At 49.5% G+C, this 24,675-nt stretch overlaps 1 protein-coding gene across 1 annotated transcript in view; it reads left to right on the forward strand.

The window, feature by feature from the left end:
* The first annotated feature begins 801 nt into the window (after nt 1-801).
* LOC147121601 (uncharacterized protein C6orf118-like) overlaps nt 802-24,675 on the forward strand; it is a 118,786-nt gene continuing 94,912 nt past the window's right edge. The window contains exons 1-3 of the mRNA XM_085981970.1: nt 802-910; nt 19,038-19,770; nt 22,491-22,613. Of these exons, the coding sequence (XP_085838096.1) occupies nt 19,057-19,770; nt 22,491-22,613 (837 nt within the window). The 5' untranslated portion in view covers nt 802-910; nt 19,038-19,056. The remainder of the gene's footprint in view (nt 911-19,037; nt 19,771-22,490; nt 22,614-24,675) is intronic.

Raw genomic sequence — 24,675 nt, forward strand, 5'->3', positions numbered from 1 at the left:
AGGCGTTCTAACCATGTGCTGGTTTTGCACAACTGCACGTTCAGATTTACATGTGACTGCTGACAAGTAGTCAGTGGAGGGGCTTTTTCCCCCCTTAAAGATTTATGTATACCAATGTATCACCCTCTCAAACATCTCAAAACGCTTCACATAGTGAATTACTTTGAACCGCAGTCACTGTTGTAAATAAATGCTGTAATCATTTTCCTCACAGTGGGATCCGACAAACAGCAATCAGAGAACTGACCAGTTAAACTGCTATTGTGATGTTGGTTGAAAAGAAAAGACTTGCATTTATATAGCGCCTTTCACGACCACCAGACGTCGCAAAGCGCTTTACAGCCAATTAAGTACTTTTGAAATAGAGTCACTGTTGTGGGCAAATTAATGGGACTAAAGGTGGACAAGTCCCCTGGACCCAATGGTGTTCATCCTCGAGTCTTAAAAGAGGTGGCTGCAGAGATAGTGGATTCATTGGTTGTAATCTACCAAAATTCCCTGAATTCTGGAGAGGTCCCAGCAGACTGGAAAACCGCAAATGTAACGCCCCTATTTAAGAAAGGAGGGAGACAGAAAGCAGGCAACTATCGACCAGTTAGCCTAACAGGGTGTTCAGCACAGCTGGGCCGAATGGCCTGTGTGTGTGCGCTGTACACACTCTGCTCACACACACAATCCCAGACCAGAGGTCACGCCGCGCTTCTCCAGGACATTGCCCGCGTCACCTGCGCGGAAGTGACGAACACTGCATAGGTTGCCTAGTAACCGGGAAGCGCGGCCCACTAAAAGTTAGGGGGGAAATGTCAACAGGCGCCGTCACTGAGCAGAGAGCGGGGCGTGGAGCGGAGTCACCCGAGACCGAGTGAAAGGACGGCATCTAGCTTTCGGCTACCTGTTTGCTGGCACTGAGGTTCGACCATAAGTCACAATAGATCAGCTTCAGAAAAGCGCCCGTCGCAGCCCGAGTGGCTGCCGACGTCACAGCGGCTGTGACGCCGCACAGGTTCGAGTGGGGTCAGTGTTGGGGTCAGGGGTCAGGGGTCAGTGTTGGGGTTTAGTGTTGGGGTTTGGGGTCAGTGTTGGGGGTTGGGGTCAGTGTTATGGTCAGTGTTGGGGTTTGGGGTCAGTGTTGGGGGTTGGGGTCAGTGTTGGGGTTTGTGGTCAGTGTTGGGGGTTGGGGTCAGTGTTGGGGTTTAGGGTCAGTGTTGGGGTTGGAGGTTGGAGTTTGTGGTCAGTGTTGGGGTTTAGGGTCAGTGTTGGGGTTTGGGGTCAGTGTTGGGGGTTGGGGTCAGTGTTGGGGTTTGTGGTCAGTGTTGGGGGTTGGGGTCAGTGTTGGGGTTTGGGGTCAGTGTTGGGGTTGGAGGTTGGAGTTTGTGGTCAGTGTTGGGGTTTAGGGTCAGTGTTGGGGTTTGTGGTCAGTGTTGGGGTTTGTGGTCAGTGTTGGGGTTTAGGGTCAGTGTTGGGGTTTGGGGTCAGTGTTGGGGTTGGAGTTTGGGGTCAGTGTTGGGGTTTAGGGTCAGTGTTGGGGTTTGGGGTCAGTGTTGGGGTTGGAGGTTGGAGTTTGTGGTCAGTGTTGGGGTTTAGGGTCAGTGTTGGGGGTTGGGGTCAGTGTTGGGGTTTGGGGTCAGTGTTGGGGTTGGAGGTTGGAGTTTGTGGTCAGTGTTGGGGTTTGGGGTCAGTGTTGGGGTTTGGGGTCAGTGTTGGGGTCAGGGTTGGGGTCAGTGTTGGGGGTTGGGGTCAGTGTTGGGGTTTGTGGTCAGTGTTGGGGTTTAGGGTCAGTGTTGGGGGTTGGGGTCAGTGTTGGGGTTTGGGGTCAGTGTTGGGGTTGGAGGTTGGAGTTTGGGGTCAGTGTTGGGGTTTAGGGTCAGTGTTGGCGTTTGGGGTCAGTGTTGGGGTTTAGCGTCAGTGACGGGGTTTAGGGTCAGTGTCGAGGTTTGGGGCCAGTGTCGGGGTTTAGGGCCAGGTTTAGGGTCAGTGTCGGGGTTTGGGGGACAGTGTCGGGTTTAGGGTCGGGGTTTAGGGTCAGTGTCGGGGTTTGGGGTCAGTGTTGGGGTTTATTGTTAGGTTTATTTATTAACGCATTGTCACTAAGCGCATCTAAAAAAAGGGGGCAATGTCTTTTAATTAAATTTAAAAACAGAATGAAACCAGGAAAGGTATTTTATTTTCTTAAATATTGTGTTGAGTAAGTTGCCAGCTGTCTGCTCTTTGCACAAGTCGCCAGCATTTCCAGCCTTAATTTCTGTTCATGCGCATGAGGTGAATTGGGGGAAATTATGGGGGGAGTTCAGTGGTTAAACCCTCTCCATCCCCCGTGTGATCACAATGAATGGGATTGGCAGATATGCACTGGCTTATCAACCCTGTAACATTTTCCTGTCTTCAGGACTGATAGTGAAACAGGTGCAATAGTGAACTTTTTATATCTCCACCTGAAGAACACGTTGCCAGGCTGTAAATGGCTTCGGTCTTCGGACATGCACCGTCCATGTGAAAAAAAAACACTGAACATCCCTTAAAAGTAGCAAAGTTGACCTGGTGTTTTATGGAAGTTTTATTTTAATATAGGTGAGGATAGCTAAGGAGAGTTTTTCCCCTATTTTTCCCAAAATGGAAAATTGCTTTGCCTCATCCAAAAATGTATGTACAAGACCCTATATCATGTTGCTGCACAGTAATCATAGAATCATACAGCACAAAAGGAGGTCATTTGGCCCATCGTGCCTCTTTGAAAGAGCTATCCAATTAGTCCCACTACCCCATGGGAGATTTGATAGAGGTGTTCAAAATCATGAAGGGTTTTGATAGAGTAAATAAGTAGAAATTGTTTCCACTGGCAGAAGTGTCGGTAACCAGAGGATACAGAGGTAAGGTAATTGGCAAAAGAACCAGAGGCGAGATGGGTAGAAATGTTTTCACACAGCGAGTTGTTACGATCGGGAATGCACTGCCTGAAAGGTGGTGGAAGCAGATTCAAGAGTAACTTTCAAAAGTACTTGATTGGCTGTCAAGCACTTTGGGACATCCTGAGGTTGGGAGAGGTGCTATATCAATGCAAGTCCTTTCTTTTCCCCACTATTAAAAGGAGCACTAGGAAGTGCCTAGACCAATGCGACCGAATGAAATACCACATTTCCACACCTAGCCTTTTAAATGCTGAGATGACATCCTAGATGAGCAGAACGATCCATTATGACATAGAAAAATAGGAGCAGGAGTAGGCCATTCGGCCCTTCGAGCCTGCTCCGCCATTCAATATGATCATGGCTGATCTTCTATCTCAATACCATATTCCCGCTCTCTCCCCATACCCCTTGACGCCTTTTGTGTCTAGAAATCTATCTATCTCCTCCTTAAATATATTCAGTGACTTGGCCTCCACAGCCTTCTGTGGTAGAGAATTCCACAGGCTCACCACCCTCTGAGTGAAGAAATTTCTCCTCATCTCAGTCCTAAATGTCCTGCTCCGTATCCTGAGACTGTGACCCCTCGTTCTAGACTCCCCAGCCAGAGGAAACATCCTCCCTGCACCCAGTCTGTCTAGCCATGTCAGAATTTTATACGTTTCAATGAGATCCCCTCTCATTCTTCTAAACTCTAGTGAATACAGGCCTAGTCGATCCAATCTCTCCTCATACGACAGTCCTGCCTTCCCAGGAATCAGTCTGGTGAGCTTTTGCTGCACTCCCTCTATGGCAAGTATATCCTTTCTTAGATAAGGAGACCAAACCTGCACACAGTACTCCAGTTGTGGTCTCACCAAGGCCCTGTATAACTGTAGTAAGACATCCTTGCTCCTGTACTCAAACCCTCTTGCAATGAAGGCCAACATACTATTTGCCTTCCTAACTGCTTGCATGTTTGCTTTCAGCGACTGGTGTACAAGGACACCCAGGTCCCTTTGTACATGATGGGTTTTTTTTCAAATTCCAAGCAGCACTATATGTTGCAGATGAATACATCAGGACAGAATTGCGTGAACATATTGCAAAGTATTACTATCATAAAATCGCTCGTATGTGACGTAAAGATTTAAACTGGTACAACTGGTCAGTCAAAACAGGTGCATGGAAGCAAAGGCTTTCTTTGGCTGGTTGCATGTCTCAGTTTTGTAGATTGTAAATCCGAGCAGTGAGAAAGAATAGAGGACTTTGTTTACTTCCTCCCTCAATTAGTAGTTAATCTTCTTGTTGTGCAGGTACGAGTGAATATAATTCGACTGCATTCAGTTTTGGGCACCACTCCTCAAGAAGGAACTATCAGCCCTGTAGGGGGTGCAGCGCAGATTCACCAGAATGATACGGAGGCTTAGAGGATTAAATTATGAGGACAGGCTGCATAAACCTGGCTTGTATTCCCTTGAGTACAGGAGATTGAGGGGTGATCCGTTTGAGGTTTTTAAAATGTTAAAAGGATTCGATAGGTTAGAGTCAGACAGCTAGAAATTCATTATAACCCAGGAATGGGCGGTAAAATTAGAAAAGTCGGAGAATTAGCACTGGGCGCTAATGCTTTAGACTGCACGCAAAATTCGTGCTCACTGCTCAAAGAAATGATTGGAGCGCTAATTCAATTCTTTAACACTTCGTAGGAGCACTAGAAGAGGCAAAGGCACAGTAACGAGAATCACTAAGGGATTGCACATGGGTGAATAGTTAATATTTTTGTTGTAAATATGTGTTCACTGATTTTTGATAAATTTAGTAATTCAGTTTGGATTCTTTTGTGGTGTGCCTCATTTCAGCTTTGCGCTGTGATATGGCCTGTGACAGGGATAGAATGATGGTGAACAATGGGGATCTGGGGTTTAATTCATTGGACCCGCAGTCTGATGAGGCGGTCACCCTTCCGGAAGGCCGATTGAGTGGCTGCCTCCTCCCTCGTTTCTGTTCCTCCTCCTCGTATTCCTCTTCCTCCTCGTCCACCTCCCCCTCCTCCTATCCCTCTTCCTCCTCCTGAGGTGGTCCCGCAATCCCTGGTGGCAAGGGCTGGGCCCTCGTGATGGCCAAGTTGTGGAGCATGCAGCAGACCACCATGAAATGGGACACCCTCTCAGCCGAGGACTGGAGGGCTCCTCGCAAGCGGTCAAGGCAGCGGAACCGTTGCTTCAGCAGGCCGATGGTCTGCTTGATGATGTTCCTGGTGGCAGCATGGCTCTCATTGTAGGAGTGCTGGGCAGGAGTGTTGGGGTTGTGGAGGGGAGTCATGAGCCAGGTGGAGAGCAGATAACCCTTGTCTCCGAGCAGCCAGCTGCAAACGACGTGGTGGCTGGAAGAGTGCTGGCACACTGGTCTGGCACAGGATGAAGACATCGTGGTTGCAGCCAGGATAGCGGGCATTCACATGGAGGATTCGCTGTCTGTGGTCACACACCAACTGCACATTAAATGAGTGGTAGCCTTTGCAGTTACGGAAGACCTCAGGATTGTTATGCGGTGACCGCAAAGCCACATGGGTGCAGTCAATGGCGCCCTGTACCATGGAGAATCCCGCTATCCTGGCAAAGCCACATGCACACTCGTTCTGCGTCTCTCTGGTGATGGGGAAGGAAATGTAGTCTCTTCTACTGTAGAGAGCCTGTGTAACCTCCCGGATGCAGCGATGGACGGCGAACTGCAAGATGTTAGCTATGTCTCCTATTGCAGACTGGAAGGATCCACTGGTGAAGAAATTGAGGGCGATTGTGACCTTAACTGCCACAGAGAGAGCCGTGGTCGCCCTGATCTGAGGCTGGAGGTCTGGTTGCAGGAGGTGGCAGAGTACTGTGATCACCTCCTTGGTGAAGCAAAACCTTCTAATACACTGCTCCTCGCTTAATTGGAGGTAGGAGAAGTGCTCTCATAATACCCTCGGAGGGTAAGGCCTCCTGTTGAGAGCCCTGATGGCCCTCCTCTTCCCCCCCCCTCTGGGCACATGTTCCAGTCTTTCTCGCTGCCTCTGCTCCCTCCACCGTAGATCCTGGAGGGTGAGGTCGACTGCTAGTACAGCCCACATTATTGTAACCAAGTGTAGCAGTTTGATTTTTTTAAATAAATACAGCTGTAGCGGTTTGTGTAGATCGCCACTAAATAAGAGAGTTTGACTTCGACGAACTATTAACAAGTTGTTTATTTACAGGAACAGACTAATTACATCAGGTAAGATGGCAGGTAAGATGGCTGACTGTAGGAGCACCGTGGTATAGGTCTTGTCCCAGCGGGGACTCCACGAGGACTCACTAGAAGTTTCCCAGCTCAACTGCCAGCAGGTTCCGAGCTCAACTGCCAGCAGGTTCCAAGCTCAACTGTTGGAAGGTTCCGAGCTCTGATGTCATGAATCAGAGTACAGGAGAGAAGCCTGAGTATAGTAACAGACACATACAGTAAGGTAAGTTAAAGGGAATTATGTATCTCAGTGTAAGGGACAACCGGTGGTACCGCCACATAGGCCCCCCCAGAATTCGCTTTAACGAAAGTCCAAGGATGAGATGGTCTGACGAGCTGGTGGTCTCGGCGGTCGTGCTGTCTTGGCTTGGCGAGCGAGTTCCAAAGATGCTGCTCGTGAGCGGATCCTTACGCACGTCATGGCGAATAAAACGTATCCGTCAGGCAAAGGACCATAGAGACGTGCGAAACAGCAGGCCTTATCAGAGTGACGGGCAGATTGGGCGGACGCGGGCGATGTCTCCGTTGACTGGTGAGCGAAACCTTCAGGAGGCTGGAACGCACGGAACAGTGCGTGCCATAATGCTACGACATTAACAGAATGGAGGGTGAAAAGTTGCTGTGTTGATCTGTGATCAGAGCAACTTCCACGTGTTGATCGCGGCCGCAGGATGCCCGTTGGACCCGTCCTCGATGTATACAGCTTCAATAGACATTTGCATTTGTTAAAAGGGAAAACTGGAGAAAGGGCGGCAATGGTCCAGGTTGTTGTTGCTTTCAGGAGGGGTTAACTCTGCCTGGAGGGCGGCAACACTTGTAACAGTTGTAGATTTAGGAGAAAACAGCCGGGAGGGCGGCACGCCTTTTGTTCACGCCGAATCGTGTAGTAGGCAACACAACCAGCAGGCTGACGGGCTGGTGCGTCGTCGGCGGGGAACGAGTCTTCGTGTTTCATGAGGGCAGGGTCCTCGTGGTTCGCGAGGGATGGATCCTCGTGGTTCGCGAGGGATGGGTCCTCGTGGTTCGCGGGGGTGAATCCTCGTGGTATCCCCGCAGGGCACGCTCCGATTTTGTGGGCCCGAACATGCTGTACCCTGCGCTTGGAGAGATGTATACTTGCTGTTGCTTTGGACGTAGAGGCGGACGTTCCGTGTGGCGGTAGGAAAAACGAGTACGGGGACCGTAAGCAAGTGCGTGGTCGGCGCCGCATCGATGTTCTCGTCGAACGGGGCTTCTACCTTTATAAAGCACGAGGGAGACTCTGGCTCCCTGGATTGTGGCAGCGACAGTAAAACGGCTGGTGCTTCCATGGCGTGCTTCTTTTGTGAAAATTGCTCGCAAAAAAAAAACGGGGTCCGCTTGAGTTTTGTCCGTGTCAAACAGGATCTGCTCCAGGCTGCGCTTACCTTGCGAATACGTTTGCAAAGACGGGGTCGCCTTTGGAGGAATCGGTGTTAGGCGGTTGCTGTTCCGTGGTTGTTCGTCGGTTGTGCGTCGGTCGTCTTGTGTAGAAGACGAGGTTCAGGCTACGCGTTGCTACCGTGAAAATCATTCACGGATACGGGGTTATCAATTGTAGTATTGGAATTGATGAGCTCCCGTACTCACGTCGTTGGGTCACCAATGTAGCGATTGGTGTTCGTCGGTCATCTTCTGTGAAGACGAGGGTCAGGCTGCGCGTTGCTTCCGTGAAAATCGTTCACGGATACGGGGTCACCAATTGTAGTGTAGGAATTGATGAGCTCCCGTACTCACGTCGTTGGGTCACCGATGTAGCGGTTTGTGTAGATCGCCACTAAATAAGAGAGTTTGACTTCGACGAACTATTAACAAGTTGTTTATTTACAGGAACAGACTAATTACATCAGGTAAGATGGCAGGTAAGATGGTTGACTGTGGGAGCACCGTGGTATAGGTCTTGTCCCAGCGGGGACTCCACGAGGACTCACTAGAAGTTTCCCAGCTCAACTGCCAGCAGGTTCCGAGCTCAACTGCCAGCAGGTTCCGAGCTCAACTGCCAGCAGGTTCCAAGCTCAACTGTTGGAAGGTTCCGAGCTCTGATGTCATGAATCAGAGTACAGGAGAGAAGCCTGAGTATAGTAACAGACACATACAGTAAGGTAAGTTAAAGGGAATTATGTATCTCCGTGTAAGGGACAACCGGTGGTACCACCACACAGCTACTTTTTAGTTGCCACAACACTCCTGATACAAAATAACCTTGAAATTGCTGAATTAAACTGTTGGACTAAGTGAAACTGACAAGAAACCACTGAAACTCCACTAACCTGACAGCTGCGCGTCATTACTGATGATCCCTTTAAATAACGTCCCTGGAGCCAGCTTCCTGCTGCTTCACGCCAGCTCTCCCTGTTGCTGTTTATTCCAGGCGCTAAGGTAGGTGGCGACAATTAATTTTGCAGATCGGGGGCTCAGTGAGGTCACGATCCACCTGGCGTTGAGGCTCCTGGCGATAACTGTTACCAGCGGCACTACAGAGGGGCGGGATTTGGCAAGTGGCATTGGATTCGCCTCGCCCCGGCAATAATGCTCTAGCGCCCCTTAGCGCCATCTGCTGGCACTAATGGGAGGCGTATGGTACCGAATTTTTGCCCCAGAGACTTTCCTCTGGTGGGGGAATCAACCTTAAAATTATAGCTAGGCTGTTTAGGAGTGAAATAAGGCAGCTCTTTTTCACATAAAGGATAGTGGAAATCTGGAACTCTGTCCCAAAAGACTGTGGATGCTGGGACAATTGGAGCTTTCAAGACTAAGTGTCATGGGGGGAGAAATTCAGTAGCGCCCAGGAAGGAGTGCTAACTTTTGAGAAGTTGGAATCAATCTCGGTGCCCGCTAAATTCAGTCTCAAAGAATGCAGGGGAGCGCTAAATCAGGCGCTAATGGTGTAGCTGAGTGGCATTAGGCTCCAAACGATAAAGACTGTGAGGTGTCATGTAATCGCATTGGCACAGGCGCCTTCCAGCCATTAAAGGGGAGGGTCACTGGAATCTGCACACCAGCCCCCAATGATTCAGGGAGTGCAGAATGGCGAGATGCTTTGAGATGAAATGCAAAGTGCTTTGACGGCCCACAACACTCCAGGGACTAAGCAGTCTTTAGTTGGCTGCACACACATCCTGTGCTCTCTGCCACTCATAACTGACCTTTGGAACGGAAGTTCCTTGACAGCTGGAACGCATCCCTTTAAGTAGTGCCCTACGAGTCGCCAGCTGGCTGCTTCACGCCTCTGCTCCCTGGCGCTGTCGGCGCGAGGCAGGGGGCGCTACTGAAGTTTGCAGATTGGGCGCCCAGCGAGCGTTGCACACTCGCTGACATCATGATCTGCATGGTGAAAGGGACTGAAGCGCTAAGTGTTATTGCCGGCGCTACGGGACCGGCGAATTTGCCGTGCGGCGCAGGATTTGCCGCACCACGATGCTAATGCCTGAGCGCCCCGTTAGCGCCCCCACCAAGTGCTAACTGGGGGTGCTAACCTACTGAATTTCTAGTCCATAGATTTTTGTTAGGTAAGGGAACAAGGGCGGGTAAATGGAATTGGGGTACAAATCAGCCATGATTGAATTGAATGGCAGAACAGGCTTGAGGGGCTAAATGGCCTCCTCCTGTTCCTAATGTTCCTATGTTGCTAATATTGTATATATGAACCATCACAATATGAGATAGTGGAAATATGAAACTGCCCTTGATTAGGATGGAGCATTGGGGAAATGTGTCTTACAGCAACAACTTGTCAGATTGGGTGCTGAAGGCACAAGAGGTTATAATTCTGCATCCAGCAGAGTAGAGACTGTCACAATGTAGAGTTGATCTATGACCAGAGCCTCAGTCCTTTTTTAAAATTCATTCTGGGATGTGAGCGTCACTGGCAAGGCCAGCATTTATTGCCCATCCCTCATTGCCCTTGAGAAGGTGGTGGTGAGTTGCCTGCTTGAACCGCTGCAGTCCGTGTGGGGAAGGTACTCCCACAGTGCTGTTAGGGAGGGAGTGCCAGGATTTTGACCCAGCGACGATGAAGGATCAGCGATATACTTCCAAGTCAGGATCGTGTGTGACCTGGAGGGGAACTTGGAGGTGGTGGTGTTCCCATGCGCTTGCTGCCCTTGTCCTTCTAGGTCGTAGAGGTTGCGGGTTTAGGAGGTGCTGTCGAAGAAGCCTTGGCGAGTTGCTGCAGTGCATCTTGTAGATGGTACACATTGCAGCCACGGTGCGCCGGTGGTGGAGGGAGTGAATGTTTAAGGTGGTGCATGCGGTGCCAATCAAGCGGGCTGCTTTGTCCTTGATGGTATCGAGCTTCTTGAGTGTTGTTGGAGCTGCACTTATCCAGGCAAGTGGAGAGTATTCCATCACACTCCTGACTTGTGCCTTATAGATGGTGGAAAGGCTTTGGGAAGTCAGGAGGTGAGACACTCGCCACAGAATACCCAGCCTCTGACCTGCTCTTGGTGCCACAGTATTTATGTGGCTGGTCCAGTTAAGTTTCTGATCAATGTTGACCCCCAGGGTGTTGATGGTGGGGGATTTGACGATTGTAATGCTGTTGAATGTCAAGGGGAGGTGGTTAGATGCTCGCTTATTGGAGATAGCCATTGCCTGGCACTTCTGTGGCACAAATGTTACTTGCCACTTATCAGCCCAAGCCTGAATGTCATCCAGGTCTTGCTGCATGCGGGCATGGACTGCTTCATTATCTGCGGAGTTGCAAATGGAACTGAACACTGTGCAGTTATCAGCGAACATTCCCACTTTTGACCCTGTTATGAAGGGAAGCTCATTAATGAAGCAGCTGAAGATGGTTGGGCCAAGGACACTCCCCTGAGGAACTCCTGTAGCGATGTCCTGGGGCTGTGATGATTGACCTCCAACAACCGCAACCATCTTCCTTTGTGCTAGGTATGACTCCAACCAGTGGAGGGTTTTCCCCCTGATTCCCATTGATTTCAATTTTAGTAGGGCTCTTTGATGCCACACTTGGTCAAATGCTTTTGATGTCAAGGGCAGTCACTCTCGCCTCACCTCTGAAATTCAGCTCTTTTAGCCACTGACTCCATCCCTCTCCCTAACATCTGTTTGAGGCTGAACCACACTGTTCGCAACCTTGGTGTCATATTTGACCCTGAAATCAGCTTCCGACTACATATCCGCAGCATAACAAAGACCTGTGGCGTACCGATCACAGAAAGGACACAATCCGCTTTCCGTCCGTAGACTATAAATCAGGCGTCATGCCTTTAAGAAGGATCACACCTTTAAGAAACTTGATCTGCAACATAGTTAAGCCCAGAGCGGGGGAGGAGGAGTCGAAGCTGTGCACTGATGAAAGGCAGTCGTACTTTGTGTAGTCTCTGACTCCATTTTGTGTTCAGCATGCAGCCTCAACAATTAAACCTTTTCTGTTGAACCTCTCCGAGTTCAGTATTTTTTGCTAGGAGTACGTAGACTCCTACATTGGTGACCCCGACGCTCAGGACGACTCCTAAGCGTAACCATGGCTGACACAAACGCAGTTTCTGTGAAGCTGCTGGAGTTCTGGGAGAACCTGGCCACCGCCTGGTTCCTTCAAGCCGAATCGCAATTCCGACTCCGCGGCATCACCGCCGACGCAACGATGTACGATTACCTCCTCACCTCCCTGGGCAGCTCCACAATCACGAAAGTCTGGACAACACATCAAAACCCTCCGGAGGAAGGCAAGTACGCACATCTCAAGGCCGCGCTCATTAAAAAATTCACAGCCTCCCAATTCTTGCGCAACTGCCACCTCCTCGACCTCCCGGGCCTCGGTGACTCCACGCCGTCAGACTTGCTCTCCCACATGCTTGCTCTGACCGACGAGAAACCGCCCGGCTCCCTCTTCCGCACGCTCTTTATCCGCCAACTATCCCCCAGCATCCGCCCGGCGATCATGGCGTCCAGCCTCACGGACCTCGAGGCCCTGGCCGACGAAGCCGATAAGCTCCTGTCCGCCGGCTCCAACCACGCCGTCACCCCCGACCTGGCCTCCGCAGCGTCGGCGCGCGCTCCACCCTCTATCGCGTGGCCACACAGCTTGGCCACGAGGCCCCCCAGGCCCCCACGTCCCCCAAGCCCTCCGACCCAGGGCTACTGCTACTTCCATACCCGGTTCGGCGCACGGGTACGCTGCTGCAGCCATCCCTGCACGTTTCCAACCACCCCCCACACTGGCCGTGGGGCAAGCAGGCGCGCTGCTGTACGTTACGGACAGCGCCTCCGGACGCCGTTTCCTATGCGACACGGGCGCGCAGCGCAGCATCATCCCCGCGTCCGCCCTCGAGATCCAGCGAGGCGGCCGCGGCCCTGCGCTGTCTGCCGCCAACGGCACCGACATCCGGACGTACGGCACCCGCACCGTCACCATCGACCTTGCAGGCCGCCGCTACCACTGGGAGTTTATCACCGCCAAGGTGCTCTCCCCGCTCCTCGGTGCGGATTTCCTGTGCGCCCACGGCCTGTTGGTCGACATGCCTCGGCGCCGCCTCGTGGACATGAACACCATGTCACCTATCCCGGGCGCCATGGCCCCCCCCACCAACCCGCCAAAATGGCGTGGCAGTGCCGCGCCCGCTCAACGGACGACTACTCAGCACTCCTGGCTGAGTTCCCAGCCCTCACCAACCCGACCTTCTCCGCGAAGGTTGCTAAGCACGGGGTAGAACACTTCATCCCCACCACAGGCCCACCGGTGTATGCCCACGCCCGCAGGCTGGACCCGGCCAAGCTGGAGATCGCGTGGGCCGAGTTTGCCACAATGGAACAGCTCGGCATCATCCGCCGCTCCAACAGCCCCTGGGCCTCCCCACTCCACATCGTCACCAAACTCGACGGGGGATGGCGCCCCTGCGGGGACTACCGGCGCCTAAACGACGCCACCACGCCGGATCGGTACCCCATACCGCACATTCAAGACTTCTCGGCTAGACTGGCTGGCCGCTCAGTCTTCTCCAAAGTCGACCTTGTGCGTGGTTACCATCAGGTGCCAGTCCACCCCACGGATGTTCCCAAGACGGCCATAATCACCCCTTTTGGGCTATTCGAGTTCCTCCGAATGCCCTTCGGCCTCAAAAACGCGGCCCAGGCCTTCCAGCGGCTCATGGACTCGGTCCTCCGGGACCTGAAGTTCCTCTTTGTCTACCTGGATGACATCCTGGTAGCTAGTTCCTCCAAGCAGGAACACATCGAGCACCTCCGCACCCTGTTCCAGCGGCTCAGTGAGCACGGGCTCATCATCAGCCCAGCCAAGTGCCAATTCGGCCTCAGCAGGATCGAATTCCTCGGCCACCACATCACGCAGGACGGAGCTATTCCCCTGCCCGCCAAGGTGCAAGCCGTCCAGCAGTTCCCCCGGCCTACCACCATCAAAGGCCTCCAGGAGTTCTTGGGGATGATCAACTTTTACAACCGCTTCATTCCCGGAGCGGCCTCCCTCATGCGGCCCCTATACGAAGCCCTCCGGGGTAAGAAAGACAGAATGGCGATCGAGTGGTCGGCGGACATGTTGACCGCTTTCGACTCAACCAAAAAGGCGCTCACCGACGCCACCATGCTTGCTCACCCACAGCCCAACGCCAGGGTGGCCCTCACCACGGACGCCTCCGACCACGCGGTTGGCGCCGTGTACGAACAGTGGGTCGACGGGGCCTGGCAGCCGCTGGCCTTTTTCAGCTGCCAACTGCGCCCCCCGGAGGCCAAATACAGCGCCTTTGACCGCGAGCTCCATTCACTGTACCTGGCAGTCCGTCATTTTAGATTTCTTCTGGAGGGCCGCCCCTTCACCGCGTTTGTCGACCACAAACCCCTGACATTCGCGATGGCGAAATCTGCGGACCCGTGGTCAGCCAGGCAACAACGCCAGCTCGCCGCGGTGTCCGAATTCACCACGGACATCCGGCACGTCTCCGGTCGAGACAACGTGGTGGCCGACTGCCTATCCCGCCCCGCCGTCCACGGCGCCCACCTGGCAGTGGACTATGCTCAACTGGCAGCGGAGCAACACACCGACCCCGATCTGCTCTCCGCGCCCACAACCCTCCCAGGGCTGCGACTGACCGACGTCGCCTGCGGCCCGTCCGCCGTCACAGTCAAATGCGACGCCTCCTTGGCGCAACCCCGCCCCGTAGTCCCGGCGTCCTGGCAAAAACGGGTGTTCGACATAGTCCACGGCCTCTCACACCCCGGCACCCACGCGTCCATTCGACTGGTGGCCAACCGATTTGTCTGGCGCGGCCTGCACAAAGATGTGCGCGTCTGGTCCAGATCCTGCATAACTTGCCAGCGTGACAAAATCCACCGGCACGTCAAAGCCCCACTCGAGGAGTTCACCGTGCCAGAAAGAAGGTTTGACCACGTCCACATCGACCTCGTCGGCCTCCTGCCGCCATCACAAGGTCACACGCACCTGCTGACAATCGTGGACCGTACCACCCGCTGGCCCGAGGCCATTCCACTGACATCCACCACCACCGCTGACATCGCGAGGGCGTTCATCGGTACCTGGGTTGCTCGGTTCAGCGTCCCCTCCGACATGACGTCGGATAGAGGCCCGCAGTTCACCTCTGATCTGTGGGCCGCCATCGCCCGAAACCTCGGGGTGGCCGTTCACCGCACCACGGCTTACCACCCCCAAGCCAACGGACTGTGCGAGCGATTCCACAGGTCCATGAAGGCGTCCCTCCACGCCAGCCTCAAGGACGAGGCATGCTACTCGGCCTACGTGCCGCGGTCAAGGAAGACCTGCAAGCCTCGGTGGCGGAACTCGTGTACGGCCAGCCGCTGCGCGTACCTGGAGAGTTCCTGCCCACCGCCACGACCCCCTGGTCGGCTGACCAGCAACGCAGCGCTTTCGCCAACCGAGCACAACAGTTCGCTCCGGTACCCACCGGCCGGCACGGCGAACCAGCAACCCACGTACCACCTAGCCTGCACATGGCCAAATTTGTTTTCGTGCGCCATGACGCCCACCGAGGACCTCTACGGCCCCCATACGACGGACCCTACAAGGTACTCCAGACGGGGAACAAGTTCTTCCTCCTCGAAGTGGGCAGCAGAACTGACAAGGTGTCGGTCGACCGGCTCAAGCTGGCGCACCTAGAGCCCGACGAACCCGTTCAAGTGGGCCAACCCCCACCGCGGGGCAGACCGCCTAAGAGCCCGACGCGTCCGACCGCCCCGCTCCCGACACCAACCGCCAAGAGTCGTTCCGGCCGTGCCATCAAGCCGCCACGTCGGTTCGTACACTCCCTACTAGCGGATTCTGGGGGGAGCTGTGTGGCGTACCGATCACAGAAAGGACACAATCCGCTTTCCGTCCGTAGACTATAAATCAGGCGTCATGCCTTTAAGAAGGATCACACCTTTAAGAAACTTGATCTGCAACATAGTTAAGCCCAGAGCGGGGGAGGAGGAGTCGAAGCTGTGCACTGATGAAAGGCAGTCGTACTTTGTGTAGTCTCTGACTCCATTTTGTGTTCAGCATGCAGCCTCAACAATTAAACCTTTTCTGTTGAACCTCTCCGAGTTCAGTATTTTTTGCTAGGAGTACGTAGACTCCTACAGACCGCCTATTTCCACCTCCATAACATCGCCCGTCTCCGCCCTTGCTCCAGCTCATCCGTTGCTGAAACCCTTATCCATGCCTTTGTTACCTCTAGACTTGACTATTCCAACGCACTCCTGGCTGGCCTCCCACATTCCACCCTATATAAACTTGAGGTCATCCAAAACTGTGCTGCCCGTATCCTAACTCGCACCAAGTCCCGTTCGCCCATCACCCTTGTGCTCGCTGACCTACATTGGCTCCTGGTTAAGCAGCACCTCGATTTCAAAATTCTCATCCTTGTTTTCAAATCTCTCCATGGTTTCGCCCCTGCCTATCTCTGTAATTTCCTTCAGCCCTATAACCCCCCGTGATATCTGCGCTCCTCTAATTCTGCCCTCTTGAGCATCCCTGATTATAATCGCTCAACCTTTGGTGGTCGTGCCTTCTGTTGCCTAGGCCCTAAGCTCCGGAATTCCCTCCCTAAACCTCTCCGCGCCTCTACCTCTCTTTCGTCCTTTAAGATGCCCCTTAAAACTACCTCTTTGACCAAGCTTTTTGGTCACCTGCCCTAATTTATCCTTATGTGGATCGGTGTCAAATTTGTTGTCTTAAAATACTCTGTGCAGTGCCTTGGGATGTTTTACTACGTTAAAGGCGCTATATAAATACAAGTTGTTGTTTGGACCAAGGTTGTAATGAGGTCTAGAGCCGAGTGGTCTTGGCGGAACCCAAACTGGGCATCAGTGAGCAGGTTATTGGTGAGTAAGTGCCGCTTGATAGCACTGTCGATAACACCTTCCACACTTTACTGATGATTGAGAGTAGACTGATGGGGCGGTAATTGGCCGGATTGGATTTGTCCTGCTTTTTGTGGACAGGACCTACCTGGGCAGTTTTCCACATTGTCAGGAAGATGCCAGTGTTGTAGCTGTACTGGAACAGCTTGGCTAGAGGCGCGGCTAGTTCTGAAGCACAAGTCTTCAGCACGACAGCCGGGATGTTGCCGGGGCTCATAGCCTTTGCTGTATCCAGTGCGCTCAGCCATTTCTTGATATCACGTGGAGTGAATCAAATTGGCTGAAGACTGGCTTCTGTGGCGGTGGTGACCTCTGGAGGAGGCCGGTATGGATCATCCACTCGGCACTTCTGGCTGAAGATGGTTGCAAAGGCTTCCCACTGATCCTATGGCAGGAGTGTGGGGGTGGGCCAGTTGGAGGCGGGAGTTCCTATGCTGAAATCTCCTGGAATACGTCCAACCAGAGTTGGCAACCCTCTGCTTGACCTGCTGAGTGTTTCCAACTACACTATGAGAATTAGTACTGTTGCGCTTTTATCGACACCGACACTTTGGATGTCCTTGCTTGCAAACAACGCACCACCACACCTACGCCGCGAATATCCAGAGAATACAACTGCTACACCAGGAAAGATATGCCGATCCAGGCCGACTTGACCAACCTATCACCAAGTTCTCGCTAATGTTTTTCCCTGCACGGCTGGCTGCACATGCGCGGTATCTCTTCCAGCGGCAGCAGCTGGTGAGCGGCCTGCACGGGACCTCGCGATTGGTGTACGGCCACGCACCTTCGGAGGAATATTGCCTACCAACAACCTGTCTCAAATTTAGAAGACCATTTTAGACCGTCAACAACAACAACTTGTATTTATATAGCGCCTTTAACGCAGTAAAACGTCCCAAGGTGCTTCACAGGAGTATTTTAAGACAACAAATTTGAGACCGAGCCACATAAGGATAAATTAGGGCAGTGGTCAAAGAGGTAGGTTTTAAGGAGCATCTTAAAGGAGGAAAGAGAGGTAGAGAGGCGGAGAGGTTTAGGCAGGGAATTCCTGCGCTTAGGGTCTAGGCAACAGAAGGCACGACCACCAAAGGTTGAGCGATTATACTCAGGGATGCTCAAGAGGGCAGAATTAGAGGAGCGCAGATATCACGGGGGGTTGTGGGGCTGAAGGAGATTACAGCGATAGGAAGGGGCGAGGCCATGGAGGGATTTGAAAACAAGGATGAGAATTTTGAAATCGAGGCGCTGCTTAACCGGGAGCCAACATAGGTCAGCGAGCACAGGGGTGATGGGCGAACGGGACTTGGTGAGAGTTAGGACACGGGCAGCCGAGTTTTGGATGACCTCAAGTTTACTTAGGGTGGAATGTGGGAGGCCAGCCAGGAGTGCATTGGAATAGCCAAGTTTAGAGCGTCTTTTGAAGCCCTTCAGTGCTCTCCCCTCAGCCTTGATGACCGATGGCGAAACACTTGGAAGACTGCGACACACCAAATGGATTCCTTATAGAGGACCCAACAGTACAACCTGAAGGATCAAACCTTCCTTGCAAACAGTGGGCAACCATCAACTGCCTCAGAACCAGTCATGGTAGATGCTGCCCCCTTCTCCACAGATGGAAGATTAAACCATCTCCATCATGCGACTGTGGAGCTCCTAATCAGACCTTGGAGCACATCATTGAGCACTGCCCTCCGAGAAAATTCGCAGGTAGCCTAAAAGATATCCACACTGTTGCACAGGAAGCTTTGGCCTGGATATCTGACTTAGATATTGATATTTAATTTGTTTTTTGCTATTTCCATAAGAAAGAAAGAAGCACTTTCTGTTTTTGTTTTAGCTGAAATGGAAGTTGCCCTGCTAAGCTAACTGGAAAAACAGTGGATAAAAATAATTCCCTTTGATAGCCCTCCCCTTACCCCTTTCTGCCCAGCACCCAACCCCCCCCCCCCCCCCAAACTCTCCGGCTTCTTGCTGCGACTCTTGTTATTTGAACAATAGGGCACAAGAGGATCTCCAAGTTTTGCTATCCATTGGTAAAACCTTGTCTGTTGCTTGTCAATATCTTGGACTTCTGAAAGTTTCGATTTGGCTCTTGGACAGACACAGTTACACAATGACTGTTCGACATAATGGTTAAAATACATCGGCTTTCTGAATCAAGTAGCGTTCTTTCCTTCAAGTGAGAAAATATAACATTTGAGAACTGTAGTTAGGTTTTAAACTCTGATTTTTACCGGTTGTGAATGCTTAAAAATAGCCTTAAAATAGCCTGTTAGAGGCAAATGAATAAAAGGAAATGTGATTTTTGGAAGTAATTGCTATTGACTGTCATTATTATAAATAAATGTAAGTATTGATAGAGGAGCAAAAGACAGTGTCTAGCATCATGAAAAGGTACACTAGGAAAATTGTTGTAAATTGTTAAGAAACCCATTGATAGATAATCTGCAGACTGAACACTTGAAAGATATACAGTTTCCACATCAAGGTAATAATTTATTTTGTTTCTAAATTTTTCAGGCTTTGCTTCACTGAAATAATGAACTCCATGAAGAATAAATATGACGAGTACTCTGACCCACAGAAAAAAACACTCCAACAGCTTCTCCATGGGTTGGAAAAGGCCCAGAAGGCCGACATTCTTGCCTACAGCTTTGGACACTTAAACCATAGGAACCTGCATAAAATATCAGGGCAGCAGGAAGGCTCAGTATCATGGCGGAGTGCAAAAAAGCCCACTCCTTTTAAGAAAGAGAAACATTGTGTGTCCATCCAGCAGTCAACTGACATCAAAGTAAAGAAAATGACCGATGCATTAATAGACTTCAGCCTGCTGACTAGCATGGTGCCAATATTGTCCACAGCTACCAGTCCTGCCCTCAACGACCTTGATCAAAGTAGTCCTAGAGCTTCTCAGAATACCCCATATGACTCAATGATCTCACACACCGAGGCATGCTCAGAAACCCCACACACCAAGACACCAACGCTACAGGATCACTTCATAACAGAGGAATTGGACCTATCTACTCTCATGCTCATGAAGCCTCAGCTACAGAAGTGTGAAAGACCTCAGACCAGCCACGACCAGACCCAGTTTGTTGAGTCCTACTTGGCTGGGCTGACGAGGAAGGACCAATTCAGTCGGCTACTCGAATTCGAGAAAAAAGTCCTGATGAAGCAAGACCTTCTAGAAAGGGACATGATGTCTGGTTACAAAACAGTAGCGAAATATGAGCGGAAGCTAACTCGTGTAAGGGACAGTAGCATTTTTTAGGTGTGATGAGATGACTAAAACCCGCAACTGAAAATCAAAATGGGGGAAGGGAAAACAAGATTGTATTGGGGATTGTGGGAATTCCATGGGCAAGTACCTCTCAGTGATGGTACTTACCTGTAGAATTCCATTCTCCTTTAAATAAACATCATATTTGTGTTGTTGAAAGCAAATTTACTATAGTGTAGGATGTTTTTGTGAACCTGGTGAGAAAGCAGACAGCTTCTATTTTATCAGTGCATGTTCCTTTTGCATTCTCTCCTGGGGTGGGGGGGATACAGCTTCATTTTTTAGTCACCTTTTGGAATGTTACATTATCTACCTTCGATATGGGCTGTCCCGACTTTGAAAAAAATCCAACCATCACAATACACCAACATTATTACCATCATTCAAAGGGGTAAAAAAAAAGCTGAGATATACTTTCCCCTTAAGTATTTTGTAACTGATGTGTTCTCATGATCTTCCTCTGCGCTGTTGCATTGAAAGCCTCATCTGGGTTGTGATTTGGTTCAGGATCCCAAGTAGTAGTTAAGAGCACTGAAGCATAATTGAAACAAAACCCCAGAAGATTATCTTCCTCCAAAGTACACATCAAAGTAGAACGACAAACAAGAGGAGGGGGTTTAGTATGTGGGCACTCAACTTACTTCAAGTAATGAGGAAATCTACACCTGCAGCAACAACAACAACTTGTATTTATATAGCGCCTTTAACATAGTAAAACATCCCAAGGCGTTGCACAGGAGCAATACCAAACAAAATTTGACACCGAGCCACATAAAGGTAGGTTTTAAGGAGCGTCTTAAAGGAGGAGAGAAGTAGTGAGGCAGAGAGGTTTAGGTACGGAATTCTAGGGCCTAGGCAGCTGAAGGCACGGCCACCAATGGTGGAGCGGTGCAAGAGGCCAGAATTGGAGGAGTGCAGAGATCTTGAAGGGTTGTAGGGATGGAGGAGGTTACACAGATAGGGAGGGAGGGGTGAGGCCATGGAGGGATTTGAACACAAGGCGTTGCCGGATCGGGAGCCAATGTGGATCAGTGAGTACAGGGGTAATGGGTGAACAGGAGTTGGTGCGAGTTAGGATACCAGCAGCAGAGATACCTAATCTAATATTCTTCCTTATTAATTCAATATCCAAAGATACGAATAGGAGTATATGAATCCATTGGAAGAACTATGCTAGCAAATCTACTAATAAGTGAGTCTGAAACATTTAAGGACCCATAGACTCAAAAGATTTGGCACTAGTTTGCTCTAAATTCATGGCCTTTAAATAGGAACAACCTGAAGAATATAAATTTGTAAATTCCAAGTGGCCTTAATGAAATAGGACAGCTTGGGATGCTCTCTCACTGTCGTCCCCACTAGATGCAGGTGGGCAAATCTAGTAGCTACCTGGAATCCTCTGCAAAGTCAGAGAATCCATGGTCAGACAGCTTCTGAAGATACAGTGCAATCTCACTGGCAGATGCATACTAACAAAATGAAATTCTAATGTGGCACCAGTGATTAAAATAGCTCCATTTGATATTGTAAGCCATCAAAATGGAGACTGTTGTAGAAAGCGGTAACATTGCCATTACTAACTCTTTGAGTTATTCTTTAAACCTGACCCTGGCATGCTCCAACTGGGTAAGGGTCGGTTAGCGCTGAGAGGAATTGAGCTTGGACACTCGATGCCTTCCAGGAATGCCTTCCAGTGAATAAGTCAGTCATATTGAAGCTTTGTTCAGGTTTCATGTTTTGACAAGTTGGAGGTGAAACTGGACATGGCGGGTCACAAAACGGGCGGTATTGCATCGGTCACCCGTTATACATCCTGTCGACTATCTAGTTCCATTGAGTGCAATATAACGGAATATCGGGTGGGCCGTACAACTAGTGGCCCGTGTGATACCGCCCGTTTTGCACTACATCCCAAGGTGAATCTCTACCCTGTTTGCCAACAGGAGACAGCTATGTGAGTTCTTCATTGGGAAGGATCTGTTGGAACTGGGCACACATTTTAAAGCCAGCTACTTTGATATTGGCCAAAGTCTAAACAAAGGTTGACCGCAGCTGGTGCAAATGAGCTGGGCTGGAAGAGGCTGTAATTCAAGATAGATTGTGGGGAATTGATGCAAGAACTTTGACAAATTAAACTATAAACAAAACCTTGTTGGAAAAACTCAAAGCTACTTTTGATGTGTGTTAAGATAATGGGAGACTGGAACTGTTATGAATGCAAAACAATGAACCAACCAATTGCAATTTGAGTTTCTGGTGTGGGAGATAAGAGATCAGCTGCTGATGGGGGGGAAGAAAAAGAACAAAGGGTGTGACTCTGTCTTCTAAGGTCAAAGTAAAGATATCCCGTATATATCAGGAGGTAGGCTGAATGTTGAAGAATGTAAATTTCCCTATTCCTGCCTCTTAGCAAATTTGTTTTGAGATGTAAAGCACTTCCTTTCCTTTGCTCCCATTAGAAAATAAATTTGATGTATTGTCTATGCTGTCACTTGTAGTTGCTCAACTTATTTGCTTCAACAGCCTAAAAGCCAGCTGCATATTTAAAATTTATTCTTGCCATATTTGTCAAAGTTTATTCCAGTGACTTAAGTTTTCAAACTCCTGCACCTAGTAAGTGTCCTTGTTTCTCTTACGACTGACCTCAGTTTTTACCAGTGATTTCTTTTCTTACATTACAAATGTAGGAGCTGATGAAGATAGACCATCTCCCTGGACCAAACTTGAGACATCTTCAGGTCTTCAGTGATGTGTTTGAGGACATCTGCCGAGACTCAACAACATTTTGTGAAATATTGAGAGAAATCAAGGTAATTACCAGTAATGCACCACTGAGCTTATTGTGGAGTATTTGTTGCTTGTGTTGTGGGAAAATTAGAAATGTGTATACAGAATCATATAATTTTACAGCACAGAGGAGGCCATATGGCCCATCTTGCCTCTTTGAAAGAGCTATCTATTTAGTTCCCTTTCCCTATACTGTTTTAAATGCTCTTTTCAAATATTTATCTACTTCCCTTTTAAAAGCTGTTATGGATTCTGCTTCCACCACTGTTCATTCCAAGTCCTAACAACCTCTGCATTGTGTTTCTGTAAGGCCATTCCAAGTCCTAACAACCTCTATGTTTTAAAAAAAAAAAATGTTTTCCACATCTGTCCTCTGGCAATGATCCTAAATTGATGTCCTCTAGTTACTGACTGACCAGTGGAAGTAGTCTTTTTTCTATTTATTTCAACAAAACGTTTCATAATTTTGAACGCCTTTATCCGAGCTTCTCTTAACCGTCTCGGTTTAAAGTGAACAGATAATTCGTTTCTCTAAACCTTCCTCATGACTAAAGCCTCTTGGCCGTGGTAACCCTCTGTACCCTCTCCATGGCCTCCACATCCTTACTGAAGTAAGGCACCCAAAACCGGACACAATATTCTAACAGCGACCGAACCAGTGATTTGTATAAGTTTAACATGAACTCTTTGCTTTTGTACTCTATTTTGGGATCGCGTATGCATTTTAAAAAATACCTTTATCAACTTGGCCTTCCACTTTTAAAGATTTGCTTATCTGAACCCCTAACTTTCTCTGCTCTGCTACTCCTTTTAAAATGTTACCACATAATGTATATTTCCTTTCCACTATTCTTTCTCCTGAAATGTCTTATCTTGTGCTTCCTCACATTAAATTCCATTTGACACCTGATCAATCTTACAAAACTGTTCCTGGATGTAAGGTTCCTTTCTATAATAACCTTTTCTCCATTTTGTTTTCAATACCATGCCAATTACTGTTCACTTTCATCACACTGCTGATAAATGCACCATGTTCGTGGTTATTTTGTTGTTGAAATTTTTTTTAAATTTCATGTCGCACCATTGGATCACATATTTCATGTGTATAGTGTTGTCTCCGTTTCAAGAGCCTGCACCATTACATCTGCTTGACCTATGCTTGGGAGATTAAATAAGTTGTGAGAGTCCATGATGGTAAATTGTACATGGTCTGTTGGAAGGACTGGGCTAGATGAGTTGAATGGCTTTTCTTACTTCCATACATTCTTAACCATAAGCACACAAACTATTGGTGACCAATCTTTTGTTGAAATCCCGTTATAATGTCTCCATCAAATGCTGTGTCGTCCTTAAAGGGTTTGTGAATAAGGACAAACGTATGAAATGTAAGCCTGCCATTTGAGAGATTGTAATCCCTTTTCATTTCCTTCTTAAATTTTCCTACTGAACCAACTTCCTTTTCAAATAATGCAAACAATCACGCTTGCAAATGGACCCCTGCCATTTTACTGAAAACACCTCCTAATAGCCCCATTAATCATAATCAAACCTGCATGCAGTCCCAGTAGATGGAAATTTGTCTGTTTCACCAGAGCCTAATTTATCCTAATCTGGAACCTGCTGTCTACAGAACTGATGCATGTGTATTGCCTGTAATTACAATAGTTGTATGAAGAACTATCTGTAAGGACATATAGAATATACTCTTTTTAAGGTTTTAAAATGACAGCTATTAAGTGAGTAAATGTTGCTTTTAATGCCATGCCTACTGTGGAGAGTTGTCTTTTGTAAAGTGTCTGCTTTATCCCCATAGGTGGGTGACACCTGTTAGGAACTTTAGAAACCGTCACACCAACATAGATCTCATCCATATTGTCATTAAAGGCCCTTTTTTCTCTGAGTATTGGAATCTGTTTGGAATGGACGACTATTCCAGATGGAGACCACAAGTTGTTTCAAGCTTGTGAGGTTTGAGACTTGTGTTCTGACAGTTCTCCTTCATGTTTCCGAATCCCTAGATGCTAGAGAAGTGCTTTCTCCTGTCCATCTGAGGTGGACATGCAACTCCAGGAAGGGAGGGTGCTA

The sequence above is a fragment of the Somniosus microcephalus genome, chromosome 3 (genome assembly GCF_052327205.1).
Source record: "Somniosus microcephalus isolate GS21.2 chromosome 3, FLI_Smic_1.0, whole genome shotgun sequence".
In the NCBI taxonomy this organism is placed as follows: Eukaryota; Metazoa; Chordata; class Chondrichthyes; order Squaliformes; family Somniosidae; genus Somniosus; species Somniosus microcephalus.